We start from the raw sequence: 13,199 nt of genomic DNA, 5'->3' as shown, positions 1-13,199 counted from the left end.
AATTCCGAGAACCAACCGAAAGACGGTTACGACACATGGGTACACAGCCAGCAAGGAGATTGAGACAGAGACATAACATCATCCTAACAGTCGCCAGAAAACACCAGAAAAACGACAGTGTAAACTACTAATATCGAGGACCTTGTGTGGGTGAATTTATCTAAACGGTGTGATAACTGGAGTGACCGTATTCAATATGGAACATAGCCGTTGGATTGGAATAAGGAGTGAAAATAAGAGACGACCAAAAAATCAATATCATCCGAACTGTCCTCCCACGACTACGTCGCAAAGAAGCCACGTATGTGTAGTCGAGCATTTAAGTAGGGTTGGCATGCACCTATGTAATCATAATTTTGGGGTATAAGTTTGCCACGATTGTTGAACTCGTCTTATATAACTTGTCATTCTAGCCGGAAATCTTTGTTTATTGTTTGGATTTATTTATATTCATTTTAATTTGGCTTAATATAAAAAAATTACTAAAATTATTTCTTTTGTTCTTAAAGTGATGTCTAAATTTTTTGATTAATTCAAATGTCTAAAATTATAAATCTTATTATTTTAGGTGTCTAAATTTCACCGTTATCATATTCTGATAATTTTGAAATTAAAAAAAAACTCAAAAATTCTTTTAAAATTCTTTTCTTGAAAATCTTTTTTTTAAAAACCCACACTTTGAAAAATCCTAAATCTGTTCTTTATATTTACACGGGTCATTGGTCTTGCCATCGTTACTGATCGTGCCTCCACCGACGACTATTTTTCCAACAAAGAATCACCACACCTAAAGTCAATGAGAGCTGAATCAAGTTTGTTGTTTTATTAGGTTCACCGTTGATATCATCGTTTTCAAATGATTATTCGGAGATAAATGATTATTGGATCAAGGCGTGTTCAAAAATAAACTCAATCAACGATGACGACTAAAACGGTAACCAAAGTGAGTATAGAACTGAAATTAGAATTTTAAATTTTTTCTAATATTTCTTAAAATTTGGACATTTTTCTAATAGAAAATGTATCCTAATTTTTAAAAAATTCAAAATTATCGAGACATAACGCATAACACTTAATAAAATTTGTAACAATAATTATAAATCAGACACCTAAATTAATAATATTTATAATGTTAAACACTTAAATTAACAAAAAGATTTTGAACACATATTTATAAAAAGTAATATAATTTAAACACTTACTTATATATTTAAATTAAGCTTTTTATTTTTATGTAAATGAATTTTATATCCAAACTACAAAGTTTATCAAAATTTCCTATGAATTCTCCGTTAGAGTGGAGCTCAGGCATATTCCTTGATTGCAGGGAAGTTAAGAGAGTTCAGCGACATTGGGCTTCCTACCTCACAGCTTTATCCTTGGTTGTAACGGAGTATTTGCATATTCTTGATCAATCAACCCGCTGATAAATCATATGATGAGATATCAAGAGATTATTTGCATATTTTACTCTTAATAAAAAAAGGGGTGCTTATTAGAGAAAGCAAGCTAACAGCAAGGAACACTGCATGAAAAGCATCTTGTGCCAAGAAGACATCGAAAACGTAGTTCATACAGTACTCAAAATCTACTTTCTACAATACTATAGAAACCGGCTTTCAATATTCTTTGCAACAAGAATACTAATGAAATCTTCCAACTTTTTTCTCCATCATCACTGCTGAGCACATTGCACCCTCTGGGCACCACCAGGCATTTCCTCATCTTCATCATAAGCTTCCTGCGCATGCTGCTGCTGCTTCCTCCTCATCTCCTCTTCAAAGTTCACATCATACAGTGTGGTCTCCTCACACTCATCTAACTCCATATCAGTCAGCTGACATGTTGGTTTCGGTGGCAGAATAGCCTCAAGTGCCTTAACATGATCAGGACTTAGAGAATCGGGGAATTCGACTGCGAAGTGAATGTACATTTTGCCCTTCATGAATGGCCTCTGGTATAATGGCATTCCCTCATCATTGATTGCCTTGAAGGAATCTGGAACAACAAGTTTCACAAGTTACTAATCAAGCAATAGGTAGAAGAAAGAGTTGACAATGAATCTACACATTCCATAGCACTTACCAGGTTTCACAACTTCTCCAGGGTTTGACTTGATTAGAAGCTGTCGTCCATCGAGATGGGTGATCACAAACTGGAAGCCACACAAAGCCTCGGTAAGAGTTAATGTGTGCTCCACAAAAAGGTCTTCGCCCTTTCTCTTGAACTTTGGATGGTCTTTCTGCTGAAGAACAAAGACTATGTCCCCAGTAACGGTATCAGGCTGCAAAACACACCAAACACAAACACATTAATCGAGAAACAGAGTGCATACACTAGATTGCATTTCTAAAATTATACATCACAATACATACAGCCTCGTCAGCTTCGCCTGGGAATGTAATCTTTTGTCCATTCTGCATACCCTTCTCTACAATGACTTCCAAAACTTTCTTCTCCTGGACAACCTTATCACCCTTGCACTGAGGGCAGCGGTCCTTCTCATTGATAGTTTCACCGGTACCCTTACACTCGTTGCAAGGATGTTGCATTTGCTGAATCATGGAAGGACCAAGGTGCTTAATCGAAACCTTCATACCAGAACCCTGACAACCAGGGCATTGCATCGAAGCACCCGATTTCGAGCCCTTTCTGCCATTAATAAATAACACATTACATGTAAGCAAATACAACAAGAAATTCGGAACACGAAATAAACAACCAAAACACGAACTCACCCATTGCATTTCGAGCATATCACATTGCGGGAAAGAGAAAGTTTCTTTGAAGTCCCAAGGTAAAGGTCCTCTAGAGACACCTTAAGAGGATGAACTACATCCTCTCCCCTTCTCTGTCTTCTTCCTCGACTGCTAGCACCTAATCATCAACAATAACACCATAATTCAACCTTATGCCAATTCCCCTAAAATTAGTTTCAACAACGATTCTCAAATTCCTTAACCAGTAACGGCAAAATCCTCCCTCATCCGGTTCCATTAAGCACTCAACATGATCACATACCAAATTTTGATTGCAAGGGATAATGAATCGAAAATCATTAAACAAGTTAACAATGATTTTGAATTCAACTAAATCGCTTACCACCAAACGGGCTACCACCAAAGAAGGAGGAGAAGATGTCAAACGGGTCATGGACCCCGGCTCCACCGCCCATTCCTTCCTTAAGTGCATCCTCGCCGTACTGATCATAAATCTCACGTTTCTCAGGATCGCTCAGTACCTCATAAGCTTGAGCCAACTCTTTAAACTAACAAATCAAACAAAAAACCCAGAAAACAAAAAAGAAAGATCAGCAATAAACTCATTTCACCCATAATCAATCAAAAGAAACCCAGAAAATCCTCAAAAAGAAAACAAATACTATACTTTTTCAGGATCACCGCCTTTGTCTGGATGGTTTTTGATGGCGGCTTTCTTATATGCCTTCTTCAAATCGTCCTGGGATGCGTCCTTCGAAACACCCAGAATCTCATAGTACCTGGTATTATTACTCTTCTTAGGTGCTCTTCCAAACATCTTTGATCTTTTCTAGTTTTAGCCTCTAATTCGGAAATTCCTTTTCTTGGGAGAGAGGGAAGGTCCGGAAACAGCAAGAAGAGAAAAGAATCGACGAAATGGCTTGAAAGAAAGGTCCAGGGGCTTGGGGACAATTTATAAGAGAGGGATTGATAATTGGTAAAGAAGGCTCTAGAATTATCTACCCTCTCTGATTCTTTCTGTCCGTCTTTCTTTCTCTGCCTTTGCGAGGAAGGGGGAGAAAAATAAAATAAATAAATAATTATGTAGATTAAAATGCAAAACATAAAATAATAATTAAATAAAAAATAAACAAGGATCCAAATGAAAAATAAAATAAAATAACAATGGCTAAATAAAAAACTAATAGTGACTAAACTAAAATAAAAAATAAAATAAAATATCATAATCAAATGATACAATAACTGATGCTACGGGGTCTAAATTAAAATAAATGTAAACATGATGTCCTAAATAAAATACCATAAAACATATAAATGACTAAAACAAAATAAGACATGATATGTAGCCCAAATTGAAATAAATAACAAAAAATGCCAATTTTAGTGATCTAAATAAAACACTACAAGAATATAGGGACCTAAAGGATGTTTACCCATGATTTAATGCTCCAAACGTTACTTGGGCTAAAGAAAAGGACTCATACAGTGATTTAGCCTTAATTTAGTGACGAGAATAATATGTATTTCCTAAATTTAGAGGACTTATGCGTGATTATACCATGAGTTAGTGATAAAGCATGAAGCATCTTTAGAACCTAAGGACCTATTGCCAAATTTACCCAAAAATTAAAAAAACACATAACCCCACCTTTATTATTTCCAGTACACACTGAACCAAAACCAAAATCAGCTTTCCCTTTTCCTATTTTCAATTCTGCCCTTGTTTCTTTAATCCCTAGCCTTCTGCTTTCTTTTCCTTCACCAGCGCGACAGAGCAGCCATGGCGACCAAATATCCAGTGAACCCGAGAGTCACACCGACCACTCGACTCTAGACCCGACGACGGTGACACCCCTACTCCGACGAACACCGAAGCAAGGTAACCTAACTCCCTATCTCTATTTTAATTATTTTTTAGAACTCATGGAATTTACGTTAACTACGAACAAAATTACAAATTAAAATTCTTATTATTAGCTGCATTTGAATTGAACAAATAAATTAAAAAAAAACTGAAATATAAACTGAAATACCTTAGGATTGCTGAAAAAAAATCTGTATTTTATTGCTATTTTCCTTGCTGAAAAACCGAGAGCAACTGTCCCCTACAATTGTTTCCCTCCGTTTCTGTTTTTTTTCCTCTCTTTCATACATGCATTCCACTTTTTTTATAACCAAATTTACACTGATTTTATATTTTAAAATCATGCAACTTGGTTGGTGTGATGATGCTTTGATTTTTTAGCTTATCCTCTAATAGTGGGTGGCAATGACAACGGCAAGTGGACATAGGATGGCTGGCAGCTTCACGTGGTCATGGGTGTAGTGTTGTGAATGAGGACAAAATATGGGGTCTACAGCTGCCCCTCTTTGCACATTCTTGTGTTAACAAGAATAGGGCAAAGACGAAAAAGAAAACCAGTTTTTGTCCGGTCCTTTCTTGTTTTGAGACTTGATACATTTATTGGGGAGTAACTGTGATTGGGCTTCAGCCTGAGCCTGGAATTGGGCCTTGATATTCTTCTCGGTTAAAGATCTCGGCTTGAAAATTCTTCTAGAAGGTAGTTCCTCGTTGCTACCATGCGGTTGATATGCCTCTGAGATGAATGAAATCGAACTCGAAAGTCTTAATGTTGGTAGATAACCCTTCTAGCCTTGAGTTATGCTGTAAAAGATGTGTCTTTAAGCTGAGTGTAAGAACTCAAAAGGTCTTTTGTTGACAGATAACCCTTCTAGCCTTGAGTTTTGCTGCAAATGACGTGCCTTGGAGCTGAATGAAATCGAATCTCGAAGGTATTTGATGACAGATAGCTCTTATCGCCTTGAGTTATACTGCAAATGATGTGCCTTTGAGCTGAATATAATCGAACTTGAAGGTCTTTTATTGACAGATAACCCTTCTAGCCTTGAGTTATACTGCAAATGACGTACCTTGGAGCTGAGCGTAGTCAAACTTGAAGGTCTTTGGTTGGCAGATAGCCCTTCTCGACTTAAGCTATACTACAAATGATGTGCCTTTGAGCTGAGTATAATCGAACTCGAAGGTCTTTTGTTAGCAGATAACCCTTCTTGCCTTGAGCTAAGCTGCAAATGAGCACGATATCCTTCGTTGTGAAGTTGAAATCGTGAATGACTCATTCATTGTGAAGTTGAGCCTCGAATTGGATATCCTTCATCGTGAAGTTGAAATCCAAGGGTTGCATTGATGCTGGTGGACACGATATCCTTCGTCGTGAAGTTGAAATCGTGGATGACCCCTTCGTCGTGAAGTTGAACCTTGAATTGGATATCCTTCGTCGAGAAGTTGAAATCCAAGTTAAGTTGCATTGTTTCGAGGCCAATATCCTTCGTCGTGAAGTTGAAGTTGACTATGAAACTGGAAAGTTTATTGACAAACACTCCCTCTCTGAGTTGGATATCATTCGTCCTGAAGTTGAAATCCAACCTAGAGATAGATGATGCTTGTGTGTACGATTCCCTTCGTCATGAAGTTGAAACCGTGGATGTGTGGGCATGATATCCTACGTCGTGGAGTTGAAATCATGGATTCGTGGGTATGATATCCTCCGTCGTGGAGTTGAAATTGTGGATGGCCCATTCGTCGTGAAGTTGAGCAACTTGAATATCCTTCATCGTGAAGTTAAAATCCAAGCTTGTGTTGTTTCGAGTCCAATATCCTTCGCCGTGAAGTTGAAATTGGCTCTGAAACTGTAAAGTTTATTGACAGACACTCATTCTTTGAGTTGGATATCCTTCGTCATGAAGTTGAAATCCAATCAACAGATGGATGCTGCTCGTGTATACGATTCCTTTCGTTGTGAAGTTGAAACCGTGAATATATGGGCATGATATCCTCCGTTGTGGAGTTGAAATCGTGGATCTGTTGGTACGATATCCTCTGCCGTGGAGTTAAAATCGTGGATGTGTGGGTACGATATCCTCCGTCGTGGAGTTAAAATCGCGGATGACCCCTTCATCGTGAAGTTGAGCCTTGACTTGAATATCCTTCGTCGTGAAGTTGAAATCCAAGCTTATGCTGTTGCGAGTGGACACGATTCCCTTCGTTGTGAAGTTTGGCTTCGAATTAGATATCCTTCGTCGTGAAGTTGAAATATACTCTCGAGCAAATTGTGAGCTCAATATCCTTCGTTGTGAAGTTGAAATTGACTCTGAATGAAACTGGAAAATTGCTTGTTGAGTACAATATCCTTCGGTGTGAAGTTGAAATTGACTCTGAATGAAATTGAAAAGTTGTTTATTGACAGACGCTCCTTCGCTGTGAAGTTGAGCACCCACCATCAATTTCTAAATGTGCTTTTGAATCGAGTATCTTTCTTCTTGAAGTTGAAACTTGAATCTAAAAGCTGCAAAAATATGTATAAAAAATGATGAATGTGATGATCTTAAGTATGTCTAAGATGCATGCAACATGAATTAGTTTTATCTCCACGTGCTTTGTCTGCTTGTTCCTACATGTGGAGGAAATGCCTTCAGAAGATCTGATCATTTGCATCAGGATGTTAAATCCCCAAATATGCCACAATATTCAATGTTGAATCTCCAAATATGCCCCAACATTTACTGTTGAATCTTTAAAGATGCCCAATTGTTCCTCATTGATTGCTTCAGCACTAATTCTAAGCATGAGCTTTGTGTCTGAGAGCCACATGTCAAATACCAAGATCCACCCAAGAGAGATTGTCTTGTTTGAAAAGTGTTTTTCTTCTTCTTTTATTTTCAAAAGTTTTGAAAATGTATTAGAAGAGTTTTGAAAAATATTTAATCAAAAGTTTTGAAAATATTGCTCCTTTCTAGGTTTCACATTTAAGACAAATCATAAAACTAGAGTTCATTGGACATCAAAGAATTAATTACACTGTTAATCCTTCAATAAATTATAGCTATTTGACAAGTGTCAAGATCAAAGCTATCTTTGGGAAATAGTTAAAAAATGAAACAATAAGAAAGTCTCAAGTTATTGTGTTTGGTCAATCGTTTGGCCTTCTTATTTCTTTGATGTTTACTGATCTGATGGGGTAGCTTGTATGCTCATCTACTGGACGTGTTCACCGGCTCCCTACTCTTATCGTCACGCATTGTGTAATACCTTATCAAGTAATTTGTGCGATTGCCTCAGCTGTACAATTTTTACATTCAAGCCGCCTTTTCAGGTTTTCAACTTGAATCCTCTTTTGGTTTCAAGATGTCATCTAGAATTTACGTCTTGAACCCCCCTTTGTTATTTTTCTCTATCATGCATTAAAGATTTTAGAAAACCTTTTGCAAATAAAAATTAATCCTGATGGGCAGAATGAAATCTGAAGATAATCTCTTATGTTTAGAAATCCATGAATGATTAGAAGGGACTTTTTAAGGCACGTAATGTAGGTCATGGTTCCTGGTTATGAAAGAAAAGGATAAATAGGCCCAAACAAGTGTTTCAAGGTATTGAACCAAGGATCAATTCATTCTGATGCTTTCAATCCCGTCTTGCTCAATTTGAATATGCCCGTATGTGTCTCTCTCGATGCTCCATAAACTTCGTGTGAAGTGATTCTGGAATAATTGTGCTTGATCAATCTCATAATTTGAAGCTTGACGCGTCATTTGAGTCGATTATCGTTTTTTCTTTTTTTTTCGATTAGATCTTCGCACTTGACATTTGGTTCTCCTTTTGATATCTCCTCTGATTTTATGTCTTCACTCATGTGAGCAGATTTCTTCCATCTTGCCCCCAGTGTGGGGTGATCCTTGGTTAGGGTTGAATCAGAAGAAAGAAAAAACACTATAGGCTCAAAAGGGGACAACAAAGGATATATATATATATATATATATATATACATATATGGATAAATGAAACAAAGCCGTTCATCATCTCATACACAAAAGTCTTCGCAGAAGAGGTATCCCCAGGGGGATAGATTTTCAGGATTAAGTTTTATTCACATGAAAAAAATGTAATTAATGCATGATAGAATTATTTCGAATTAATTCTCCTTTATGCTTCTTGTTCCCAGCATGCCTCAATTGTACAAGCTCGTCTTCAGAAAATTGATGAGTGATGCCCCAAGTTGTGTCTTCTGGTAGGAAGGTTCATGTTCAAGTGAACATCTTGTACCTAATACCTTAGGTTTTATTGGTAAAAAAATGTTGGGTTTACGTCTAAAAGAACGATGATGTGACTTTATTAACTCAAAGGTTTCGGTATGACTCTTTATATCTCTATGAATTATTCTGGGTAAAAAAATTGAGGGATTTTTTTTGTTTTGTTTTTTTTAACAGGATAAGAAAGGTCTGATCTTGCCATATGTCAAAAATCTATAATTCTTGAAGAATTAAAAGAATATTTAATTCATTTAATATTCAAAGAACTAAAAATTAAAATTTGCTCAATTATTTCACTTTAGAATGTAGCATAAATTCAATCATTTAAAGGATTAAGCAAACATGAAATATCAAAATATGTTCAAACAAAACAATGCTCTCAGTACAAATGGTAGATATAATGCCCCCTTCTTCGATTATCCATACTCCTGAATCCATCAAGTTTTGAATCTTGCGCTTCAGTGCCTTATAGTTCTTAGAGGAATGTTTGGAGCTTCCTATGTGATAACTGTGCACGATATCAATATCGTAACCCTCGGGATATAGGGACTCTTTTCTCAGATCATCTTGGCAGGCTTGGCCATACAATCAGCTGATCAGGCTTCCACTGTACTGATTTCAGTTTTAATTGATAAAATCTTTCTTCCATGTAGTGTCATGTGATTAAGAACACTGCATCGAATCCTCCATGAAGAAATTTATGTTTATGAAAATGCTTAAAAATGAAATGTAGATGCAAAAATGCATGACATGCTCGAGGCATTGATCCGAAAACATGCTTGTTATTATAAATAATCCTTATTAGGGACAAAAGTGTTTTATCTTTTAAGAGACAAAAATATCTTGACAGCTTCTGACATGTTGACTAGTCTTCTTCTTTCGTCTGTCACCGGTTGAATAACCTGTCAAACCGCTCCGGCTTCTCTGGATAAACCGTGCAAATGTTAACCTCTCCAGATTCTCTGGATGAACTGTGCAAATGTTGAGTTGTTTTTTTACTGGTCCAAGAAGTCTCAAATGACTGCATCTATGCATTTATCTTTTATTGAACCTGTTCCCATCGAATACGTCATTGGAGCCCTCAATTGATAGGAACTATGTGAAGTTCATTTGTCTATTTCTTGAATTCATCAGCAATGGTCTCCAATTTCAGCTATTTTTTTGCCATTGTTATCTTTGAAAAGACTCCCAAAATCAGTAACCTTCATCTTGCTCCTGCAATCTCTGCCAGTCAGTTCTTCAAATATAGGCTTTCATTGTGATTGATGTAAACCCGGTTCATTGTGAGTCCTTTATAATGCAGCAGAGTGATATACTCTTCAATTGTGGGCACAACGTCTTCTGGATCAAATGTGACACATAATCACCTTGTAGACTGTCCCCTGTATTTTCATCTCTTGTATTACAACCCCTTTATCTATTAATGCAAATTATTTACGTTTAACGAACACGTTTTAATGGATCAACACCTCTTTTAAATGATGTAAATGATAAGCAATAAAATAAAACAATAAAAAAAAGGGAAAATGAAAAGAGAAAAAAAATTAGTGAGATAAGGATAATAAAAATAATAATAATGAAAATAAAAGTCCTACCCCATATGATATCTATCCCACATACTTAGTATTCCTACTCGTACATGATCTCTGTCCCGTAAGTTGATTTTGAACAAGTCCTAACTGCATAAATTTCTAGTTCACATGCTTTGAACATAAAATAAGGCAGGAAATGAACTCAAAATAGCCTAGGGTTTGAAATGAGGTTTTGGGATGACTATAATTTTCTGTAGTCTCTCGGTTTAGGTTCTAAAAAACGGTACCCGAGTTCTCCTTGCCGGTGCCCCCTTGGGCTTTCCAGACCCTTAGTCCTAAACCCATCACAGGCTTGTGTGGACTAAGTTAAACTCGAGTGGACACATTCCCTTATGCTCGCACGGTGAATAAATTCACACGAAGACATAAGGCATATGAATCACGAAGGTTACTTGCTAGGCCCGCACGGAGAATAAATTCTCATGAAGGCGTCGCTTTCACCTCCACTTAAATAAGGTTCAGAGCTCGGGTATAGAGCATGAGATGACAATTTTGAAAAATCTGAAAACATTAAAAAACGTTAGTACAACTATTTATTTGAAAAATATTCAAAGATAAATAATTGGAATCGAATAAATAAATTAAAATTTAAATTTACCATTTTCGCATAAAAAGACAACCGAAAATTAATTCTGGCCTGACTCACTTACTGTCCCCAGCAAAGTCGCCAAGCTGTCGCGACCGTCTTTCGGGTGGTTCCAGAATTTGGCTTCGACTTGGAATAAAATATTGGAGTCACCACCGATCATTTATTTTTCGTAAAATATTTGGTTGATCGGATACCATCTTATCTGATCTGCGTTTTACCAAAAATATGTCGGATTCGGGAGTCAGTTACAGTCAAGGAAGGATTAGCACCCTTGAACTGCCCTTTCGGTACCATTTCATTTATCGGTTATCTTAATTATGAAAATTACAATTTAAATTAAAATTTAGAGGTTCGATTCAAATTACTTACCTTTAATTGATTAAAATTATCCTAAAAAATCATAAATAAAGTAAGAAAATAAAACAAACAAACACAAAGAGTTAGTATTAAGATTGAAATAAAATAAGTAAATAAAAGGAATGAAAAAAAAATCAAATTAAAAATTAAATTGGAAACAATTAAAATTTATGGGTCGAATTAATCTTAAGAACGAGCTGCAAGAAAAACAAAAACTTAAGGGATTAAATAGCAAAAATAAAAAAATAAAGTACTAAAATAACACAAACGAAAAATTAAAGGATTAAAGTAGAAGGATCTAATAAATATATATGAACAAATAAGATCCTCAACAATCAATTTAAAATAAATACATGGCCTAAATTGTAATAAAATCTAATTATGTAGATTAAAATGCAAAACATAAAATAATAATTAAATAAAAAATAAACAAGGATCCAAATGAAAAATAAAATAAAATAACAATGGCTAAATAAAAAACTAATAGTGACTAAACTAAAATAAAAAATAAAATAAATATCATAATCAAATGATACAATAACTGATGCTACGGGGTCTAAATTAAAATAAATGTAAACATGATGTCCTAAATAAAATACCATAAAACATATAAATGACTAAAACAAAATAAGACATGATATGTAGCCCAAATTGAAATAAATAACAAAAATGCCAATTTTAGTGATCTAAATAAAACACTACAAGAATATAGGGACCTAAAGGATGTTTACCCATGATTTAATGCTCCAAACGTTACTTGGGCTAAAGAAAAGGACTCATACAGTGATTTAGCCTTAACTTAGTGACGAGAATAATATGTATTTCCTAAATTTAGAGGACTTATGCGTGATTATACCATGAGTTAGTGATAAAGCATGAAGCATCTTTAGAACCTAAGGACCTATTGCCAAATTTACCCAAAAATTAAAAAAACACATAACCCAACCTTTATTATTTCCAGTACACGCTGAACCAAAACCAAAATCAGCTTTCCCTTTTCCTATTTTCAATTCTGCCCTTGTTTCTTTAATTCCTAGCCTTCTGCTTTCTTTTCCTTCACCAGCGCGACAGAACAGCCATGGCGACCAAATATCCAGTGAATCCGAGAGTCACACCGACCATTCGACTCTAGACCTGACGACGGTGACACCCCTACTCCGACGAACACCGAAGCAAGGTAACCTAACTCCATATCTCTATTTTAATTATTTTTTAGAACTCATGAAATTTACGTTAACTACGAACAAAATTACAAATTAAAATTCTTATTATTAACTGCATTCGAATTGAACAAATAAATTAAAAAAAAACTGAAATATAAACTGAAATACCTTAGGATTGCTGAAAAAAATATGTATTTTATTGCTATTTTCCTTGCTGAAAAACCGAGAGTAACTGTCCCCTACAATTGTTTCCCTCCATTTCTATTTTTTTTCCTCTCTTTCATACATGCATTCCACTTTTTTTTATAACCAAATTTACACTGATTTTATATTTTAAAATCGTGCAACTTGGTTGGTGTGATGATGCTTTGATTTTTTTAGCTTATCCTCTAATAGTGGGTGGCAATGACAGCGGCAAGTGGGCATAGGATGACTGGCAGCTTCACGTGGGCATGGGTGTAGTGTTGTGAATGAGGACAAAATCTGAGATCTACAAAGAGAATAAATGAGAGTGCCCCTAATACGTCTAAAACACATAACATAAATGAATATGAAGAAACAAAGATAAATAGTTTGGACAATCGATTAAATATACTTGCTCACAAAATTCCTAAACTTAAACCATAAAGAGCGATCATGATTCCATGGATCTAGGTGATTCTTGAGAGAAGAA

General features: G+C 35.7%; 1 protein-coding gene across 1 annotated transcript; it reads right to left on the bottom strand.

The window, feature by feature from the left end:
* Positions 1-1,526: 1,526 nt before the first annotated feature.
* Positions 1,527-3,659, bottom strand: LOC120144124 (dnaJ protein homolog). Its single transcript, XM_039158267.1, has 6 exons — positions 3,388-3,659; positions 3,103-3,268; positions 2,739-2,877; positions 2,376-2,652; positions 2,086-2,284; positions 1,527-1,998 (listed from the first exon to the last, which is right to left on the bottom strand). The coding sequence occupies exons 1-6, from the start codon at positions 3,535-3,537 to the stop codon at positions 1,676-1,678; spliced, it is 1,254 nt and encodes a 417-aa protein (XP_039014198.1). The 5' UTR covers positions 3,538-3,659; the 3' UTR covers positions 1,527-1,675.
* Between the last annotated feature and the right edge of the window lie 9,540 nt (positions 3,660-13,199).

Source organism: Hibiscus syriacus, unplaced genomic scaffold, assembly GCF_006381635.1.
Source record: "Hibiscus syriacus cultivar Baekdansim isolate YM2019G1 unplaced genomic scaffold, ASM638163v2 tig00110882_pilon, whole genome shotgun sequence".
NCBI classification, from domain to species: Eukaryota; Viridiplantae; Streptophyta; class Magnoliopsida; order Malvales; family Malvaceae; genus Hibiscus; species Hibiscus syriacus.
This window is presented reverse-complemented; position numbering and strand designations above follow the sequence as displayed.